This window comes from Meriones unguiculatus, chromosome 17, assembly GCF_030254825.1.
Source record: "Meriones unguiculatus strain TT.TT164.6M chromosome 17, Bangor_MerUng_6.1, whole genome shotgun sequence".
In the NCBI taxonomy this organism is placed as follows: Eukaryota; Metazoa; Chordata; class Mammalia; order Rodentia; family Muridae; genus Meriones; species Meriones unguiculatus.
Window position 1 is genome coordinate 94,545,036 of NC_083364.1, and position 21,155 is coordinate 94,566,190.

The following is a 21,155-nucleotide window of genomic DNA, read 5'->3' on the forward strand; positions in this document are numbered from 1 at the left end:
AAAGACCCGCCGAACATCCTGAAGAGATATGTGTTTCTGTGGAATTGTGAGGATTCAGAGGAACCATGACTGAGACTCCATGGCTTTGGCGTAATCCAGAGCCCAGGAATTTGGCCAGAATGTAAGACAACAGTGCAGCAAGAGACGGTTGCAAACAACCACTTAAATCAACTCTCTGGGTTCTCTGTGGCCTCCAGAGAAAACCCATGTGTGAATATTCACTTGAAAATTATTAAGACAATGAGATAAGAATGGCTTCCGGGTAGCAGCAGGATGGCCCGGAGCACCATCCAAAGCTAGCTCAGGGCACACAGACATAAACGCCCCCTAAGCTTGGGTGGAGACAGCAGTTACCACTCAGGAAGAATGTGAAGCTGCTGGGTGCCAGCCTGCACAGCTCTGCTACGGGACAAAGGGATTATTCTGCCTCATTGTCAAAAGGCAGTGTTTATTGTTAAAATACACAGGGGAATTAAAAGGGGCATGTATGAATCATAAATATTTGCATGCTATTAATGTTTGGACAAAAGAGTTAGACAGGCTAAGTTGGGAGAACTTCTTTTCCCATGAAAAACAGTGCTTCGAATTACAGTCCATATTTAATTTCATCTCTTCCATTGCTAATCTGAAATCTCAGTGGCTGCCGGTCACAACCCTTTCGGGCCCTCAGAGCTCCAGAAAGCTGGTGAGGCAGGGTAGGCCAGGAAGCTCTCTCTTGCAGAGGTCCACCAAGGAGCAACAAGAGACAAGAAATGCCAAGAACTGCCTCCTCCAGGAATACTGTCCCTACAGAGACCTGACCCAGGTTTGGAACTCAGGACAGTTTTCTTCTTGTCTGGGGCAGGCAAAAGCAGTAACCAGTATTTTATCTCAGGTAATCAATCCTCACAGCACCTCCCCCTCCCCGTGGACAAAAGGTGAATAGAGTTCAGACAGGCACCTAAGGAAACTGTTCTTCCCTTCCCCACCCTCAGGAGGTTTGGCAGTATTTTCAGATATTTCAGGCTGTCACCACTAGGAAGGGGAGTGGGGGGTGGGAGTCATGGGTATGCTGTCAAACATTCAGCAATGCATAAGGCAGCCACTTCCTTGTGTTCCCCGGATGGTCCCCAAAAGCGAATGGGTGGCTGTGAGGCCGTGGGAGACATCCTCTAGATGCTCTGTTAAGAGGCTGGTACAGTCCACAGCCTAGAGTGAAGACAGTCCTGGAAGGGCTGTCCACTAGCAGGGATTTCAGGGGTGGGTACCTATCTGTCAGGCAGGCTAGGCCCACTGAGGAGAGATACCACTGGGCACACTAGGTTTTAGTTTTGGAGAAATCATGGAAATTCACTTTTCCTGCCTCTACTTATTATTCAGTGTGAATATCATGAATTAAATTTTTCACACATTTTTTTTTTTTTTTTAAGGAAGGTAAAGAGTGTGAGGGAGAAGGGGCAAGAGAGAGATTTTACAACTTTTCAGTGTGTTGGGCCAGGTCAGGGTTTCCCCAGTCTTGACATGATTGAAGTTTTAGGATTGGTCTTTGTACGGAGTGGGGGTGGCAAAGTATTCTACACATAGTAGGGTGTTTAGCAGATCTCTTGGGGGGATTCTGTACATAGTAGGGTATTTAGCAGATCTCTGGGTCCCAGGGACCACTCTTCCAGCCCAGTATTCGACAATCAAAATATCTGCAGACCTCTTCAAAATTCTCTAGGGGTCAAAACTCACTCCAGCTGAGACCTGCTAAGCAAAGGGGTCATTAAAATTGATCATTCACCTATAGTGAAGGAGTCCTGCCTCCTGGTGGCAGTTCAAATAGAAGGATGAAAGCAGAAACCTCACTGTAGGCTCTGGAGACATCATTTAAAAGAGACATCCTTATGAGTGATCCTGGTTCAGATACCACCTCACTAATAAGAGACTAAATGGACAGAGAAATGATAATTGCTGAACACATTCCATACAAAGATCTCAAACAGAAAGAAAAATGTCTGTGAAGACCCACAACCAATACTGTGAGCAAACAGGAGTCTCTCTATCTCCATAAGGCCACTCCCTTCTTGCTTGTCCTTGAGGGTCTGATAAGGATGCAGAGGAACACTGTAAAACTCCTTCCTTTGCATAGGTGACTTGATTAGGGACACACACTTCCCCAGAGGATACTGGCCCATCCTCCCATTCATTGGAGTTTCCTCTGGCTGAGGAAGCCAAAGGAAAGCACTGGGACTCCTGCTGGGATTTATTTACACTCTTAGGGACCCAAGCAGCCTGGCATCCTGGCTGGAGAAAGTTTGGGCAGAGCACATGACGTTCCTAAACAGGACAGGCTGCTCAGTGTAGCCTAACAGAGGCTGGCAGAGAGCTGGGATGCCAATGCAGTGCAGGTGCAAAACTGAATGGCAACATCAGCTCCATTCCCCACACAGAGCCCAAAATACATCTCTCTGAAAGTGAGGTTCACAGCAGGACCAGCCATGGAGAACAGGCATTGGCTGCAGCTCACTAGTGCCTGTTTATAAATACAGGCTGGATGTGAGCAGTGTGTCCACCCCACGCCCTGCTGTGCAGCTGGCACGCCAGGACGTTTTCACAGACAGCTCGCTCATTAATTCGTGTTAATTGCTAGACTGGGGCTTCATATGAGCAGATGTTATCAGCATGGACTCAATCTTCAAGAACATTTTGGTCCAAGAAGTCGCTTAATGGAAGTATAGACACATGAATATATACGTGTGTGTGTGTGTGTGTGTGTGTGTGTGTGTACATATTCCTGGCTAAGAGCCCAATAGAGCCTACAAACAGCGTCCTACTCCACATTTACAGCAGAGATGGTCCCATGTCCATGGTTCCCATGGATTCAAGCAGTTGCAGATCACAAATATTTGCAGGGGGAACACGACCCATTTGCATTGAACACATGGGCTTCTTTTTTCATTATTATTCCCCAAACAATACCACAGCAACTACTTATGTGTAAGTGATATTCTGTTAGCTATCATAAGTGATCTAGGCCTGATGTAAATTATATTAGAGGGTAGGCAGGGGTTATTTACAAATGCTGTACCATTCTGTAGAAATGGCTTGAGCAGCTGCAGATGTCTGTGTGAATGGAATGGAGCTGGGTTCTGGACCAACCTTCCACAGGGGTGACTCCCCGAAGTCATTCTTAAACATCCTTTTACTGTTCTCAACTTGTTTTATAATCATCAGCAGGGAGGAGACACTCACCAGACATTACACCATCTCTCTGCTTCAACAAGTAATTTTTCTTAAAAAAAAAAAAATCCCAAACACAGAATATATTCTTCCATAACTAGCCTACTCCTCCCTTGTACCTCAGTAACCAGCACAAAAGAAGGAAGGAAGGAAGGAAGGAAGGAAGGAAGGAAGGAAGGAAGGAAGGAAGGAAGGAAGGAAGGAGAAAAAGAAGAAAAGAAAAAACCAAGCAAACAGGCTGAGTTACCAGAACCAGCCTCCCCGAGTGGCTAGCTGGGTCACTGTTTATGTCTATAACGCTGTCAGAACAGGAAGCTCTAAAAGTCAGTCCACCATTATTTCTCTCCAAGGGACTTTCTGATTGATTGTCTTCAGTCCTGACCCAAAAGAGCTGGCTCACTACAGGGGAACCCGGAGGGCGGACCCACAGAAGGGGAGCCGCTGGCCCACAATTGAAAAATCCTATCCATCCAAATAACCTCAACCACAAAAGGTTGTGTGACACCATCCTCAACGCCTGGCTTTTCAGGGAACCAGCAAGGAAAGCCTGGAGGGACAGAGTGGACACTGGTTTCCAGCAGGGGCAGCGCACAGACTGCAGCTCCTGGCCCTTGCTGGGGCTCCGGCACCTTGCCACCTGGGCTTTAAGCTGGTTGGGGGGAAAAACTTGCTTCAGGAAAGTGTTGCTAACTCTTTTATTGTAGAAGAAAGAGAAGGGGAAATCTGATCTGCACAGGCAGATTTTGCGTCATTCCCATCAATTCCGGGGTGAAGCCTGTGACCTGCCGTGGACAGGAAGTGTTTGCTCGGACCGGCTGGGGCTTGTTCTCGGAAGGCCCTGGCTTTGTTCAGTTTTGTTTGGCTTTTATTTTGTTTCGTTCTGTTTCATCCCTATTTATTCACAGTTAAATCCGAAGAGAACTGATTTTATTACATGTGTTGTTGTTACATGTACTGTAGACCAAAAACCAGAAAGAAAAGTGGGCATTTGATTTTAACTCAGCTCACATCTTTTCCTTCTACGTATTCTCTCTGGGAGACTCAACTGCCAGTGTCTATTGTGTACATGGAATGCTCTTTATGAAGCATCTCTGGGACTGGGGTTGGATATTGCCTTTCTCTATTAAATGAATTTTGATCAAATAATGATATGGATCCTATGATAACATCGTGAGTCACTAAGGCCAACTGTCCGGTAAAAGTCAGTGCAGGAAGACAGCCCTCCTCGTCCTCCTGGCTCAGAGTGCCAGTTTATCCTTCCCGAAATGCGTCTCTGCCACAGCCTTCCGCTCAGCTGAGAGGCAGCATTCCCATACTGTACCCCGAATCATGTAGAAGGGGAATGGAAAGGCCTTAAGAAACCGACAGTACACACATATGTAAGAGCCCAGATTGTGGCAGGATAAGTATTATGTCTGGGAAGACGCCTACCGAGAGAGTCCAGGAAAGTAAAGCACTATCTTCAAAGTGGGCAAGTTCTGAGCTGCCAGGATGTAAATGAAAACAGCAGATTCCACTAAGAAATGAAACATTTTCCTGATGGGGCAACAGAACACTTGGCTCCTCGGGGTCCTGGCGTCGCAACAGCCAGGGCTGAAGGTCACTAGCGAAGATACCGTACTGTCTTTGCCAGGATCATTCACTTTCACCAATATGCCTGGTGGCCACTGAAGGCCTGGGCTAGCCTGGGCTACCAAACCCCTACCAGCCAGATCCTAAGTCTAAGGATAGCACTGCACAAGTTAAGTGTCCACCTTGTGTACTCTCCTGCGTGTTTATTTTCTGGGTATCCGCTGTGTGTAAAACTTGGTGTTGAGCTGACCCTCTACACTCAAAGACACGTTTCAAATTCACCCATTTTGGCACCCATTCATCCTAGAGGATCTGCAAACAAACTCGGGAAACTAAGCTGCACACGGAAATCTGGGTACCTGTGCGTTTTTTTGGGCGTTGGTATGTCTTTGGGAGGGTTTTCAGAATTATCTATGACATCTCCCAAAGATTAAATCACAGTTTTAGAACAAATGGAAACTGGCCTTGGTTTCCCTCCTTACACTTGCAACACAGTTATTGTTACATTTGGTAGTTGTGTGCCTTGGTGCCCAGTGAAATAAAACACGCTATGTTCACTAGTGGGTCAGTTCTTTGACGGCTGGTAAAATACTCCAGCAGGGAAAGGGTGTTTGCAGCGTCACTGCTAGAGTTTCTTAACTGGTTGTCACCTTTTGTGGTGAGAAGCTCTCTTGTTATGGGAACATACCAATTGCAGTTAAGAGACAGAAAAATGCTCAAATAATTAACCTTATGAAAGACATTTCTTGTTGACCCTGAACTTGGAGGCGAGTGATACTCTCAGGCCTTGTGACTAAAATGTATATTGTTCTGGACAGTCACCTGAGTGCCACCGTCTTGAGTGGATGTCAGAGGGTCCTCTTCTCACCACCACCCCTGCCCCCAGTTGGCTCTCTCTTCTTCCTTTGGAAAGCCACTATGTTAATCAATGTGTGGATCAGGAGTCAGAGGGAGAGATATTCCCAGGAGAGATACACCAGACAAGATCTATACTACCTCAGAGCAAGGGGAAGCCATGGGCACAGAGGAAGAAGGCCGAGCTCCTGGGCCTTCACCACTCTGCACGGCGGCCAGCAGGCAGCCAGGCCTTAGAAGCCAGACAGGCAGGTTCTCCCAGTCACAGGCTGAACCTGAGGTTAGGCGCTGTGGTGCTGGCCATGAGCCAGCACCCAGCCTGATCCATTTCTTGGAACAGAGAAAAATCCTTCGTGGTTAGAGCTGGCAGTTTCTGTGAGGGTCACAGTCCCCCGCATCTGTCATCTGGTAGGAGAAAGGGGGCACCCTTTCGTATCTTCCCGACTTTCCTCCCACCGTGATCACCCAGGCTCCTCAGCTAAGCCATCATTGACAGAACCCAAACCCAATACATACAACACATATGTATTGGTGAAAGGCCAGAAACTTCTGGGCCAGTGTGTGGCCGCTGAAGTTTTTAGGCACATTTTTTTTTTAAGGCACATTAAAAAAAAAAAAACAAAAAAAAACAAAAAAAAAAAAAACAGAAAATGAAATAGTTGAGTCTTAAGATTGCTCAATAAAACATAATGAAACTTTTAAAGGATAAGACTCAGCCAGGGAGATTAGGGCTAATTGTGAGAATTAGCAAGAGTCGTCTCTTTGCTTTCTAATGGGAGGCAAATCGAGAGAGAGAGAGAGAGAGAGAGAGAGAGAGAGAGAGAGAGAGAGAGAGAGCGCCAGAAAGAGGGAGAAAATCCAGAGGGCTTTGATGTTGGTATGAAAAAGCAAAATGAAATTATATTTTGCAAAGTGAAATTATGAGATAAAACCATGTTCAATCTCCTGGCAGCTCACTTGTCTTGTATTATTGACATAAAATATTTAAACCATAGAAACTCAAGACCAACATCATAAACGGAAAATGTAACTGGGTCAAGTGGTCAATTAGTGCTCCTGAGTTTTAATTACTTATTATCACTCATGGAGAGGAAAGCCTGTTCAAGTCAAATATAATCTGTTTTTTTTCCATCTGATTAATTTTTCTCATTCCAGGGTATGGGAAGACAGCCTGGCTTTGGGTGCTGTTGTTTCCCTTGGGGGGCTTATGCAAACTCAAGTGCATGCTGGCACGAATCAGGCAGCAGAATGCAAACAGTCCACACCTTGGGGAAACAGTCGGCCGTTCCTCAGGTAAACACCAGCACCTATTAGTCACCCACTCAAAACAGAAATGGCCAAAGAGGGTGGGAGATCAGCTCTCAGCACCCCAGAGCAATCATGCTGCTGTCCAAAGCCCCCTCATCATTACCATCAGCTCGGCACCACACAATTCCCTGCGCGGAAGTTGCCACTGGAACAGGCCATCTTCAGAACGTCCACAGCCAGATACGCCAAACAGACCCATCCACACGTGCATGAGAGTAGCCACACCTTCCCTGGCAACCAAGGGCTAACCTAGCTAGCCAGTCCTAAAAGCAGCGGGCTGAGCTTACTGCTTGGGCAGGCAGGTGTAGGCCTGGCTACGGGGTCTTCCTCTCCTCTTGGCTTCCCACCCACTCTGCCGGCAGGTCATCTGAAACCCTCACGATGTTTTCTAAACATGTGTCTCAGAACCGTAATGCAAATTCCATTTGCTGAAAGGCGGATCTTCCATCCACCCAGTGAACCCACTTAATGATAGCGGCTTCAGAGCATTGTCCAGCCTTCCAAGAAGTGGATGGACTTTTCTCTGAATCCCGCTATTATTAGCATAGTAATGGGAACATATATTTCCAATCACGTTATATGTTTTTAATTTTTACCCAGCTGTGATTTCATTATGAAAATGCCCTGGACATCTCTGGTGAGAAATACAGCTTAACCTCCCCCCTTTCCATGAAGGACAGAGATTTTCTAATGGCTTTGAACGACTTCACAAACAGCAGCAATGGCCTTAGCTTGATATTTTCTACCCGTTGCCAGTCTGCTCGTTTTGTTTTGTTTGCTTGGTGCTGGGGACCAAACCCCGGATCTTGCACATGCTAAGCACGGGCTAAGGAGCATCTCCAACCCCTTCCTGTTTCTTTTCCAATGCAAGAACTGCTACTACTACTTCGATAGATATCATGCCTTTTTGTTTAAGCTGGAAATGTCTTTTGTGGCTAAGCTTGTTCAACCCTACATTGTAAAAGGGGAAATTTAGACAGACTCCCCTCGCTCTTACACTTTCACTACTTGTTGACATTTGTAAAATGTTATGTAGGAAATAGAGAAAAAACACAACACTTGAAAGATAACTGGAAAGCAGGGAAACCCATGGGAGACAAATTCCTGTTTCTACTCCAAAATGTCAGGAACTGGTGAAGAAGAAAACTGCATGTGCACCTGGGCTAAGGTGATGGTTTCTTTGAATGACCTAGTCTTTCATAGGCTTAGCATCTAAGTGAGCCCTTCCTCCTGCCAAACCACAACAGGCTTCAAGAGGAAAATATCACGATGGTCAACTTGCTCTCAATTGTTCTAACACAATTCCATATTTTATCCTGGAAGACTTACTCTGCTTAAAACTACATCATATACTATAAGGATTCTCCAAAATTACTGATGTGACCAAGTGAAACCCTGACGATTGTCAGCGGGAAGCACATGCACCACTGCTGAGGCTTCAGGGGCGTCGATGACCCCACAGTGTCGGCCTGTGGCATTACCTCAGTCCTCACTGAGAGTACCTCACTACTCTCACTGTAGAAAAACGCTGAAATCCACAATTCATGTTTTGTATGCTGTGCGTTCCAAATCAGTCTTAAGCCAGTTTAGCCATCAAATGTGATAGTATCAAGTTAGACTCTTGCAGAAGCATTAATTTCCAAATAAATATTACTTTAAAGCTTTGAGCGGCATCAATAATAAAAGGAACTGCTCTTAGCTGGAAAGCCTGGGTTTGTTCCCAGGTAGACGGTTTGCTTTTCAGGCTCGTTTGTGACAGATACGTACCTCTACCACTCCGACCGACAAACCTGAGGTCATTGAATCTTGCCACTTGGTTCTTCATGGCTGCGGTGGCATTCCTCAGCTCTGCTGAATAGTTCTCGTCATTGCCTGCCATGACGGTGACCAGAGTGCCGTCTGGAACATCCCCCAGCGCTACCACCTAGACAGCAGCCAAGGGACAAATGCAGGCATCAGAGCTGTGATAGAGACACTTCTGTGTCGTTTCTGTGGCAATGCTTCCAAAATTAAACATATGCTAAATAATACTTCTGGTCTTTAGAAGAATTGAGTATCACACAGACAAGGCCCGCTGGTAATTCTGCAATGCATAGGTGGGTACAGATTTTGAAATGTGGAAAGCACTGATGAAATTAAACAAAGAAAGCCAAACAGGGCCACACAACACACTGGGAACAAGACTAACGAGAACAGGGACTCTGAGACGCTTTTGTTTCTTGTCAATATAGTTATCGCTTAAGACCTCATATTTGAAAGATGGAAAGTCCTGTGTTTGTAGATTTGTGATCTAATCCACCTTTTAAAAAAGATTTATTTTATTATTTTAAATTAAGTGTATGTTCTTGAGTGCAGGGCCATTGGAGGCCAGAAGCGTCAGGGCACCCCGGAACTGGAACTACAGGCAGATGTGAGCCCCTTGACATAGGTTCTGAAATCAGAACCCGTCCGTCCTCTGCACCATGTGTCATGGCTCTTAATTACTGAGCCGTCCCTCTGGCCCCGTCTTTTACTTGCTTGGACCTCCATAGGCGTACCTAACAGAGCCTGGATGTAAGTATCTAAACTTAGTTCTGCTAAACTAAAATCTGACTTTGCTACTGATTTTTTTCCATGTAGCCCAGGCTGGCCTCAAGCTCACTGTATAACAGAGAATGACCTTGAACCCCCTGATCTTCCTGTCCCTGCCCTACAAGTGTTGGGGTGTGTGTGTGTGTGTGCGTGCGTGCCATTGTGTGTGCACAGCTTCCAATGGTGATTCTGGAAAGACTTTCCGTTCTTCCTGCCTCTATTGGATTCACACTAGCAGTGAACCCTCGCATTCAAGGAGAAAAACCAGAAATGTGCCATTTATTTATTATTTATTGCGAAACGGATGACCTCAGTAACAAAGGGAGTTCCAATTTAATCGTTCTCCCCAAACCAAAGGTGGGACCAGGCTGTAGCTTCAATCTGTGATCCCTGAACAGGTATGAACTGTGTTCTGAGGGTTCCTTTATCGTCACTGAGAAGGTAACAGCTTACTGTATTTTTCGTCACTGAGAAGGTAACGGCTTACTGTATTTTGAAGATAACTGGTGGATATATAGTTATCTATATGTATAGAATCAGGACAGCAGACAGCAGGTTTTATATCCAGAAAACCAAATACTAATTTTGGATTAAAACACTCTATAATCCATGCCTTGATAATATTTTGCTTCACAAAATATCACCCATTGCTTGGCTGCTACTGGATTCTTTTTATTTTGTTTTAGAGCTAGGGTCTCACTATATAGCCTAGAATGGCCTTGAACTCACAATCCTCTTGTCTTATCCTGTGAGGCCAGGGCTTACAGGTATGTACCACCGAGGCCGGTGTCCTTTGACTTCAGCAGTGTTTTTGAGTTTTGACTTGATTATTGATTGGTCATATTTGTTTTGTTCTGTTTTTGAAGTGGTCCTGGAATTCCAAGTTAAAATTTCGAGTTCAGTTTGCCCTAGACATTTCAGACATATGTTGTCAGTCTGTTTTGAAATTTGTGTTATTTATCCCAGTTGCGTGGTCGTCCTTGGGAGGGTGTCCTCACATTGGCAGCAGCAAACATTTCTTAATCTATTGTTATTTTGGTTTCCACTTTTTGCATACTAGTTGCTGCATAATTTACTGGAGGGATATTCCTTCTTCTCTATGTATGTAAATAAGGCCACTACAGATTTCCTAATCTGGTATTAATGTCCAGTTCTGTGTGTGTGTGCTTAGTCATGTCCCCTTCCGCTGTCCTGCAGATGTCTATCTGGGTGATTTTTATTCACTGTGGCTGCTCCATCTCCTGGGTTCTAATGAACATGCTAGGAAATTACCCCAGCTGCCCTGAGAAATGGACAGATGGGACCCCAGGACATCAGCAGGACACTGCTCTCTGGTACTGGGTAAGTACCTTGCTATCTCTAATTTTATGTGTTGTAACCAACTTCCTTCATGAAACAAGGGCCTAGCCTCTTGCCTCTGCTTTTAACCCTTTCATTCCAATTATTGGACGTGCTTTCCAGAAAGGAGATTTTAAAACACTGATTCTCCAAGCAATCTGCAATTAGATGTTTCCACCCTGCCACAGGTGTTCGATGGCCACTAATTAAGAGTGGTAATGTGAAGACTCCTTTGTTTCCAAGAACATCACTGAAATAAATCTCCTGAGGAGTTAATTGATAATTGTTGCCCTTCCTTTCTACTCCTACAAAATTCTACTCCAATAGATTGTGCTGTTTTTACTTTATTTCCCCCCATTTCTTTTTTCACCATTCTCACTTCCCTCTGCACAATTAGCTCACAGTGTTGAAATGCCCTCCACAAACACCCTCCACTTCCTCACCCTCATCTCCCTGTGGAGACAGAGGCTTTTCTAGTTCAACTCAACACCCACAGGGCATCTCGGGCATTGATTCTACAGCTGGGCTTCCAAACTGAACGCCTCACTGTTGGAGCCTGTATCTCTTAAGAGGTTAAAATAAATACATCCTGTTCCATAGCACCCAAAGGCATGCTGAGTCATGGTTCTTCCCTTCCCCACTGTGCCTCCGTTTACCACTATAGCTCAAGTGCCACCCCATCAATAAGAGGGCCAAAGCAGTAAGCCCTCAGCAATAGACACAGACATTAGAGGACCATGGTAGCTAAGGAAAGCTTGTTTGTGTTGGAATTCAAAAGTCTAAAAACCAGGAGTTTAAATTTCATCACTCCCATTTTTAAAGGAAGTGTGAATGGGGCATCCAGAAGCTCAGTTATCACTTCTTGGCTTTCTGATTTATCTCCGAAGAGTTTTGGTGGAGAAGAGGGGACAAATTAAATCCAGGGACAATTAATATTGCATGTCATCCAATGACAAGCAGACTTAGACTAGGTTATTATTATTTTTTTATTTAAAACTAAGATGTCTTCCAATTTGATACAGATTTGTCATTGAGAGAGGATATAAGAAAGAATGAAAATAATCTAACTTCATACAGAAATAAAGAGCAGTGTCTTCAATAAAAAGCTATAAACAATAGGTAAGGAAAGACAAACATTTACATTTAGCGCAGACCAAACAGACAAGAAGGGACTTGCTGGCCAAAGATAGCTCATATTTTGTTGGACTTCTCTGTTCTCTAAGTATCAGGAAGTTGAGCAAAATATCAGTTGTGCTCTCTGCCATAAGGACTTCCCAGTACTGCTCATGGCCAGTCTGTTCATGATTTGAAACTGGCATTTTCCAACAATTTTACGGGCTGAAATTACAGTTACAACTCTTTCATACTGCTGTAAATTTCTTAATCTTCCAGAGTTTCAAAGGTGGTTGTGGGTTGGAACCTAGAATTCATCTGAGATGACATTTAATGCATAGCTAGGGACCATGATCCTCCTTCCAGAAACATTTATTTATTTATTTTAATAAAAAATAAAAAGATTCCATCAGCATCCCAGGGACCATGATCCTCCTTCGAGAAACATTTATTTGTTCATTTTAATAATAATAAAAAAAGATTCCGTCAGTATCCACGGTCTTTAAACTTCCAGATGAAGGCATATTTCCATCTTTGGGCTCTGGGGTACCAGGCCTAGGCAAGCCTCACTATTACAGTTTGACAAAACGGACTGCAAGTCACCTAAACAACAAAATACTGCATAGCACGCACCAGACTTCCCAGTTTCCAGCAGTGAAATTAAATGTTTCTCCTATGCTATGATCCGCGATCTGTAGGTGGAGGATAGGAGGGAGGACGACTTAAAATGTCAGAAGATTTCAGAAGATGCTCTCCCACTAGTGCTCTGCCTGGAACACTGCTTCCCACAATCTGGTTTTTAATCATAGGGAATAGGGTAATTCCTGCAGGATTAGTCCCTACAGAGATCCCTGGGTCTTACTTCAAATGTAAAATGTAAAGAAACGTTTTTGATAGAAACTGCGCAGCGTGTTTGGTAGGGGCTGGCACACATAGGGCCAGGGATCCAGCGCAAAGGCAGCTAGGGCACTTGCTGGAAGTGCTGTTAAGTTTCCTCTTAACCCCAACCTTTAGATTTCTCCTCCCTGTGAAATTTCTCTCTGCTGCCTCAGGTCAGCAGGGTGCTGAGCTCCTTGAAGCAGCCTCCTCTGCGGGACAGGACGGAGGAGGGATGGAGTGGTGACAGATATTAATCTAGTGGCCTGATTTTCCTGCCTCCCTGCCCCTTTCCCCAAGCACTCTCAGGAGACCCACTTGAACCTTTCACACGTGTTGTGTTGTCTGGGCCTTGACCTTTGTCATAGCTACTGGCTGTCACTCAGGAAAACAAATAGATTCTTTGAGAAGCGGGCTTGCCAAAATCATTTATAAAAGGGTACCTTTATGGCTGTGATTATTTTTGCTAAAAGGAATGTTCCGTGGTTTGTAAAAGTAATATGTATGGTCTTTCATTCTTTTAAAAGAAAATAAATATTTCCATGTGGTAGCTCAAGACTTTGAATCACTTCAACTCCTGAAGATATATATATAAAAAAATCAATCATTTAGTGTCTTGGTAAACTGGGGTTTCCTGGCAGAAAGAAAAAGCAGCTTAGGAAAGACCCCAGTTTCTCCTACAAGAAAGCCACAGGTCCCTTTAGCTCTGCTATGCAGGGAAACCCACTTAAATGGCCCACGGTTGACTATAGTGAGCCTGAGCCCAGTCAGGTTCCTTCAGGGTAAGCAGAACACATCAGCAGCTAAATTTGTTTTCCTAAAGGAATTGGGATGGCTTCCCAAATAACTGGAAGGGAAGGGAACTCCAAGTGCCTGGCTGCCTTTCTGACCCTCAATCCCACCTTTCTCCCCTTAAAAAGTTGCCTTCAAAACAGTGGTAAAGGATATATTGTATAGACGGAGTCGATTAGAAATTCTACTTCTGTGATTTTAAAAACGTGGACGGTGTTTTTGGCATAAAAAAGGGAACTCAACAGCGCTTTTCAAAAAGTGAGCGTTATTCATTGTAATTAGATCAACTTCCAGCTGAGGCCTGGAACTACGAAAAGCTTAAATTAAATTAATCTCCCTTCTAAATGGGACAATTATTCAGCTAAATTGGAAGAGAAAGAGAGGGAGAAAGAGAGAGAGCGCGCTCATACTTTTGCTTTACCGCTTGGATCTCCCGCCTTCATCAGTCTTTTAAAAGAACAGGACCTGACAAAGTCAATTCGCTTTTCAGCTGTACCTTTTAAAACCCACCACCGCAGAAGACCAAAGAAGAGAACCTAAATTCCTCCAGCTCTCTGCCAGAGTAGTAGGGTGCTTGTTTCAAAAACGCCCGGGGTTGTTTATATATCGCTTCTGAAGGCCAAGTTTTGGAGGCAGCTCAAAGCCAAGGCAAGGTCTGGGTGAAAAGCGACCAGACTGACGTGAGACGCCCATCTGAAGTTGCCGGGTCTACAGGGCCCCCTCCTCTAACAGAAAAGCTGCGGGATGGCACTTTTCCATGGGTCGGAAGGCCCCCAGCACCGGCACCCTTCTTGCCCAGGGCTTAATTTAGCTGAGCCAACGATAACGTTCCGGAGGGCTCCAGAAAAAGCAACAGGATTCCCTACCTGAGGCTTCTGGCAGGAGAAGGCTACAGGCTTGGAAAAAAATCCTCGGGACTTTGGCAAACTTAACTACGCCTGCCGTGGACTTTGGACACGCTGATTCCTATAGGGAGGTTTAAAAGAAAAAAAAAAAAAAAAGCAAGGCGGCAGCGGGTGGGATCCCTGGCGGTTTCCCTTGTTGGTTTATTTATCTTTCCTTATTGACCGGAAGGTATTAAAGCATCTCTCCTTTTATTTCCCGATGCCTTCATTTGAGAGATACAGAACGGTCTGGGTGTTCATCCGGAGGTCCCGGGCCCTCACCAGAGAAGATAGGTTTGTCAACTCCAATGTTGTAACTTTTCCTAGCTGGTAGCAAAGGTAAGGCCCTTGGTAGATGTTCTGGCATTATCCTAAAGAATTTTAGAACTCCCTCTTGGATGCCTCTGAGGCTGGCTAAGGGTGGGACCCTGCCGGGGGTCGCCACGGCAACGCAGCGTCTCCACAGCCCGAACTCCGTGAAAGGGACTAGGGGCTTCCACAGCCAGCACCCCTCTCTAGAAGCCGCCGGCCTCTGCCCTCCAGGCTCGCTCGCTCTGGGAATCTGGCCTCTACCTGGTCCTCCCCAGCCCCCGCCACCCCCTCCAGGCCGGAGTACCTTGAAGGCGATGGGCAGGGTCTTGTTGCAGCGCCAGTGAGTGGGCAGCACGGAGCAGAGGAAGTTGGGGCTGTCGGTGCGCACCAGCTCGCCGGGGTGGTCGGCGAGTACCTCCACCATGCTGCGGTCGCCGCTCCTCAGCTTGCTGGCCAGGGCGGCGCCGGCGTCCGGGGCGCCCAGCGGCAGCGCCTCGCTCATCTTGCCGGGGCTCAGCGCGGTGGAAGGCGGCGTGAAGCGGCGGCTTGTGCTGGCATCTACGGGGATACGCATCACAACAAGCCGATTGAGTAAGGACCCTGAAAACAGCTCCCACTACACGGCGACGCGGGCTCGGATCTTCGGCCAGCAGCTCGCGGGAGACCAACATACAAGTTCAGGAGCCTTTATTGCTACCGGAGGGCGGTGGGAGGAGGAGGAAGCCTAAGTTACCAACAGTCTCGACTGAGCCCTCGTTAGGCGGGTGGCCTCACACCCGGGCAGGGCTAGCAACTCGCCGCTTAGTGCATCAGAAAGTGGGCAACCAGAATCCAAAGTCAAATATGCCCAAAGAAGCCTCGCGTTGAGAGTTGAAGTTCAGCCTTTGGCTATTACAAACGGTCCCGGAGGCAAAATTCCCGTACACGACCTAAAATATTTATGCGCAGAACAACAACAAAATGACCAGCAAAAAACTAGATTTGGAAGTTCCAGCAGTGAATTGCCTGTCAGTTTGTTTTTCTTTCTTGCAGGTCAATTTTGTTTAAAGTCTCAACAAAATACAAAACTTAGGAGTGTCTTCCATACAGGGCGCCCCTCTTATCATGAAACAAAACAAAACAAAATAAAAACCCCTCACTTCAGTTCTCAAAAGCAAGAGCCGCAACTTTAAAAGACTGCGCTACTACTGTATGTGCTCCTATATATAAATATATACGTACGATATACTTCATAAAATATTTACAATACAATCTGTAGAGAATTTAAACACAACAGAAATCCATTAATGTTTGCTGCAGTTTTTTTTTTTTTTTTTTTTTTTTAAGTAGCCTTGAAAATCAGCTTCAGTAGTTGGAAGGCCGGGATAAAATCACTTGTCATTATTCTCGGAATAAATTCTTGGCCAAATGGCCCGTGCAGAAAATTTAGCTTTCCAAAGACCCCTAGCTAATCATTAAGAAAAAGAAGAAAAGAAACAAGAAAAAGCGAAAAGCCAACTCGACGACCCTCGGGGAAGAGCGCCCAGAGCTGCGGACGCGGTTTGGGAAGGCCGGGCAAGTTTGCGGCTGATCCTGTGGTTTGGTGGGAACTGAGCCGCGGCGGGCAGACACGCACTCTTCGGAAGCCAGCCACTGTCTACATCGGTTGAGTGAGTCAGCCCAGACTCTGGCAAGCTGATCTTCCTCCAGCGTCGCCCGGGCGCTGGCTGGTTTTCTGCCGGGGCGCACCGGTGCCCACGAGCGAGCACCGCGTAGCCGCAGCAGGTGGAGCGGCCCGGAGGACGCACGGCGGCCCGGGGCTCGAGAGACACGCGGTTGCGCTCACTCCCACGCACTCCGCCACGCACACGCAACTTCGCCGCTCGCCTGGAAGCCCGGAACGCCTTCTCCCACGGTTGTCAAGAGGAACAGTCGGAGAAAAAGTTCACAGCCAGGAGAGAAGTTGAAACATCCAACACCCAAGCCCAGCAGCCGGTTCATTCAAAAGTGAGGGAGAAAAGGGAAAAGAAAAGAGAAAAGAAAGAAAGGAAAAGCAAACAAGGAGGTCCAGCGCAGGTCGAGGAGGAGCCGCCGGGGGTGACTTCCTCGCGTCCCCGGGAGTCAGGACGGAAGCGCCAGCGGCGGGGCCGGGGCGGCGTGGAGCCCTGGCTGGGTCGGCCCGGGGGCCCGTGCTGCCCGCGCCCGCTGGCTCTATGAATGAGAGTGCCTGGAAATGAACGTGCTTTTACTGTAAGCCCGGCCCGAGGAATTCCATTCCCTCAGCTCGTTTGCATAGGGGCGCGCGGCGGCCAATCACAGGCCTTTCCGGTATCAGGCTGGGCGTGGCCGCCTGCCGCGCTCCGGCAGTGGGCCCGCGCGCCCCCGCGCGCTACTGTACGCGGCCCGGCCGGGACTCGGTGGCAGCCCCCTGCTCCCGCGCCCCCGCGGGCCCACTCGCACACACACGCACGCACGCACGCACGCTACCACCTTGCCCCGAGCCCGACCCAGGCGCAGACCCCACCTCGCCGGGCAGCCACGCGCGGGGTCGTCCTGCTGCGCTCGCTCTGGGTGGGTCTGCGGGGCTCAGGGGCGCCACCGGCGGCCACGGGTCCCCGAGAGCCCGACACAGGGATCGAAAGACCGGTCTGGTCAGAGACCGCGAGCTTCGTCCGGAGAAGCCCGGGCCTGGGGACCCGCGGGAGGGAGACGCCCTGCGCTCCCTGGACAGACGCGCAGCGGCCATCGCGAGGCTCCGGGACCCCGGCCTAGCATCCCGGGCCGGTGCCCGGCCAGCCCTGCGCTGCAGTGGCCGGCCAGGCCGGCTCGCCGGCACGGCCGTCCCAGGCCAAGCCCCAGCGCCCCAGGAGCTGGGATTCGGCCGCAAGGGGGCCGGAGGGCTGCTGGCCGGGAGGAAGAGGGTCTGGGCGCCTCCCTGGGCCTGCTGACAGCTGAGGCCAAGTGGCACCGAGTCATTTGGACGCGGTCAGTCGCGGCTCCGCCGCAGGAGTTTGGGGTTTCAGTGTCTTCTCCTTGGCGAAGTTGCTTGCTTTAGTGTCGTCCCCCCTGCGGCGGGGCTGCGGTTCGATTACGCAGCGCGCCGCGTTCTGAGTGTGCGCAGTGGCCGGAGAGGCGTGAGTTAGCGAACCAAGGCCTCAAACTACCCCAGACCGAAAGGAAAGTTCAAAGCCTCGGGGCCCCAGGCCACCGCACCGCCTGAGCTCAAACCCACCCTCCAGCTCCGGGGAAGGCCGGAGCTTTCTCCAGGCGCCGAGTCCACTTGTGCCCGTCCCCGCGGCGCCGAGGGCATTTTCTCGGAGCATTAAGGGTCCCGTCCCGGCCTGGCGCGCCGCCCATGCTGTCCCCAGGCGGGGCAGCTGGCCGGTGCCTCCGCTGCTCCCTCCCTTCTCCCGGGCCTTGCTCCCCTCCGGGAACTCTCGCCACCCACTCCGTGGAGCCCACTACTGTCCGCGTGTGAGCGCAGCCCTCCGCTTGCGCCCTGTGCTCGGGGCCCCGCTGGCTCCTGCGCGTGTCCTCCCGCCACACGCGTCCGCGCGCGCGGCCTGGGCTCCACGAGGAGGAGGAGGCTTGCGGAGGTCCGGGCACCGGGGCCTGCTCTGCGCTTCGGGGCCGCCTCTCCTGCCGCAGGCGGGTGGAAGCTGGCGGCGTGAACACGGGGCCGGCCTTTCACGCTCCTGTCCGGGCTCGGGGCGGACGCGAGGGGGCAGCAGCGGCCCTCGCTCGGCGCCCTGGGAAGCGGCGCCGGACCCTGGGCACGCCCCGACGGCGGGGGCCGTCTCACCTCGGGGTCCTTGGGGTCGCTCTTGCGAGTCTGGGACAAGCGCTAGGAAGCGGCCGCCAGAACCCACGCGAGGTGGGAGCCGGGCCAGCCTGCACGGAGATCCCCAGGCTGCTGGCTCTCGCTCTCAATCCATCCGAACCGGGGTCTCTTCCCCTCTCAAAGCTTCTTTTCCTGGGCTCCTCCTTGAGGGGACCACGAGTTCTTCAGGTGCCCAGCGAGCACCAGCAAAGACGCAAGTGACCTCACGGCCCCCAGCCTCCTGCATTTTCCCGAGTGGGCCTGCCCTTCCTCCTTCAGCACTAAGATCGTGTCAGCAGGGAAAAGCTCAGGATTCCCCATGTGTTGGGGGGAGTGAGGGGGAGTGGGGTTCCGGAGATTTGGGAAGAAAAAAATCTCAGTGCTCGTAAAACAAATTCCAACGAAGCCCCATTTCAGGTGTCAACTCCCTGAATGTTCCCTAGCCCCCCGCCCTCCAGCGTGACTGAAGCTAGATTCACCCTGCAGCCTACTCTACCCTGCCCGGGCCAAGGCTTCCTGAGTGACCGTGGGTGTCCAGGCTCGCGTGTGCAGCGGGAGCTGGGCTCCCCTCAAGCACGTAGGCTAAGAAGCTGACTGCAGATCTAGTGCTCCTGCGGCCGCAGCCAAGCATCCTCAGGGAGCCACGGAGACAGGGTGTGTCAGGAGAGTGTGGCAGAGACCTTGAACCAGGGCCATCCGGGCCACCTGCCTTCTGGAGGGCTAAAGGGAACGCCTTAGAGTCAGGCCCCTGCTTAAAGCCCCCAACCCTGCGAGAGGTGTAGGGTGTCCGCCTGGGAGAAGTCAGGGAAATGCTGCAGTTAGAGCAACGCACAGGCTTAGCTTTCAAGGTCCGCACCTTGCGTGCTGCTCAGAAGAGTTACTAAGTTCGAAGCCCGACAACGGTTCCGCAACGAAAGCCTCAAAACCCGCCGGCCGCGGGCACCCCTAGACCTGCTCTTGCAACAAACAAAACCAGTGCGCCCTCCTTACTGGGGACCAGCAAAAGGCGAACACGCTGCCGGAACTCAGCTGGCCCCACCGCTTGGTCCGCAGCGCTGTGCTCGGAGTTCAAGTCCTGCAGCGGGAAAGGGAAGCGAGGGATTCCTTCCCACCCAGAGCGCTCGTTTCGGCGACAGCGAACACTTTCCCTCCCCGGCCTCACTTAGAGCTGAGGGAAAGGTTTACAGCTTTCACTTCCAGGCTTCCCCCACAGTGACACTAAAATTTACATGATAAAAAACTGCCGGGGGAAAGATTTGTGTAAGCGGCTACCGTGTGGCGGTCGAACACCTTTGTTGCTGGGGGAGTTTAAAAGTGCCCAGAACAGGACTGAAACTTTCTACCGGGAGTTTAAAACTAGTGTTTAGTTCAGTGGGAGGCAGACACGTCAACGGAGAACAGAGCGGTTTATTGATTTCTTTTCTACCTCTTTCTGTAAGTGGTCTCAGAAAACCAAAGGTTTTGCGTGCTCTAGGAAATATTTCACCCCACAAAATTCGGGGTGCTTAGTAAACATTTTACCATCGTAAATTTTTTTTTTTTTGCATCACCATTTGCTTTAACACATGTTGTAAACTCTGTCGCAGCTGATAGAAGCCAAGCCATCTTTTTTCATAGAGTCATATAGTCATTTAATAACAGCAGAACGTGTGAATGATGACCGCCACAGAGCTGAAGGTGTCACTTAAGGTTTCATTGGGGTATTTTATGTGCTGTGACAGCTACAGTGTGGATTGCTCCTTTTAAGTGTATTTGAATCAGCAAAAAAAAAAAAAAAAGCTTTAATTATTTGGCAAAATATCATAACCCATGTATAGAAACACATCAGTAGAAAAGCATCCTCTATACATATATGAATAAATTGCGCAAAATGTATAACTTGGAACCTAACACACCACGAGCTTCTCTATAGAAGGATTCTCTTCGTGTATGCGCTCTGAAATAATAGAAAATGGGAAAAGAAAAATAACCCAGGAATAAACTGAAAGTTAAAAATTTCATTCTATTACAGCAAATGCCAAGTTTAAAAAATAGATTCTCCACTGAATTATTTTTCCTGTTTCATTGCTGGCTATATTTTTTAGTGTTGGGAGTTTTATATCATGGTCCAAATAAATCCATCATCTTTGGCACAGGAGTAATTAGTGGGGCGATGAGCCCCTTCATCAGTGAGCGATGATCTGAGCAGCTCTCTGCCATGCTGCATTCAGAGTGCTGGCTCTCTGTGTCAGACGCTCTGCATGTGTTCACACATATGAATTATTTACTAAAGCTTTGGAGATGACTCAGAACTCAAGGTGAGATTAAAACCAAATCCCAGCTTAATACAAAAATGTTTTAAGACGGGTAATATGGCAGAGGCAAGCATAAGGAGAAAAAAAATCTGAGTGTCACTCAGAGCAATTTGTTTCCTTAAAAGAAGTGGTGGTCCAAATAAACAATTTGGAATACATTTTCTAAAACAAAGAAGCTGGTGCTTCTGTGTTCTAACTGCTTCCCTCCCTCTGCTGGCTTTCCTGCCCTTTTCTGTTAGG

At 48.6% G+C, this 21,155-nt stretch overlaps 1 protein-coding gene across 2 annotated transcripts in view; it reads right to left on the bottom strand.

Moving 5' to 3' along the window:
• Runx1 (RUNX family transcription factor 1) overlaps positions 1-21,155 on the bottom strand; it is a 221,627-nt gene that overhangs the window by 72,999 nt on the left and 127,473 nt on the right. For both annotated transcript variants that reach the window (XM_060370754.1, XM_060370753.1), the window contains exons 3-4: positions 15,127-15,380; positions 8,704-8,860 (exon numbers count right to left, since the gene is read on the bottom strand). In XM_060370754.1, the coding sequence (XP_060226737.1) occupies positions 8,704-8,860; positions 15,127-15,380 (411 nt within the window). The remainder of the gene's footprint in view (positions 1-8,703; positions 8,861-15,126; positions 15,381-21,155) is intronic.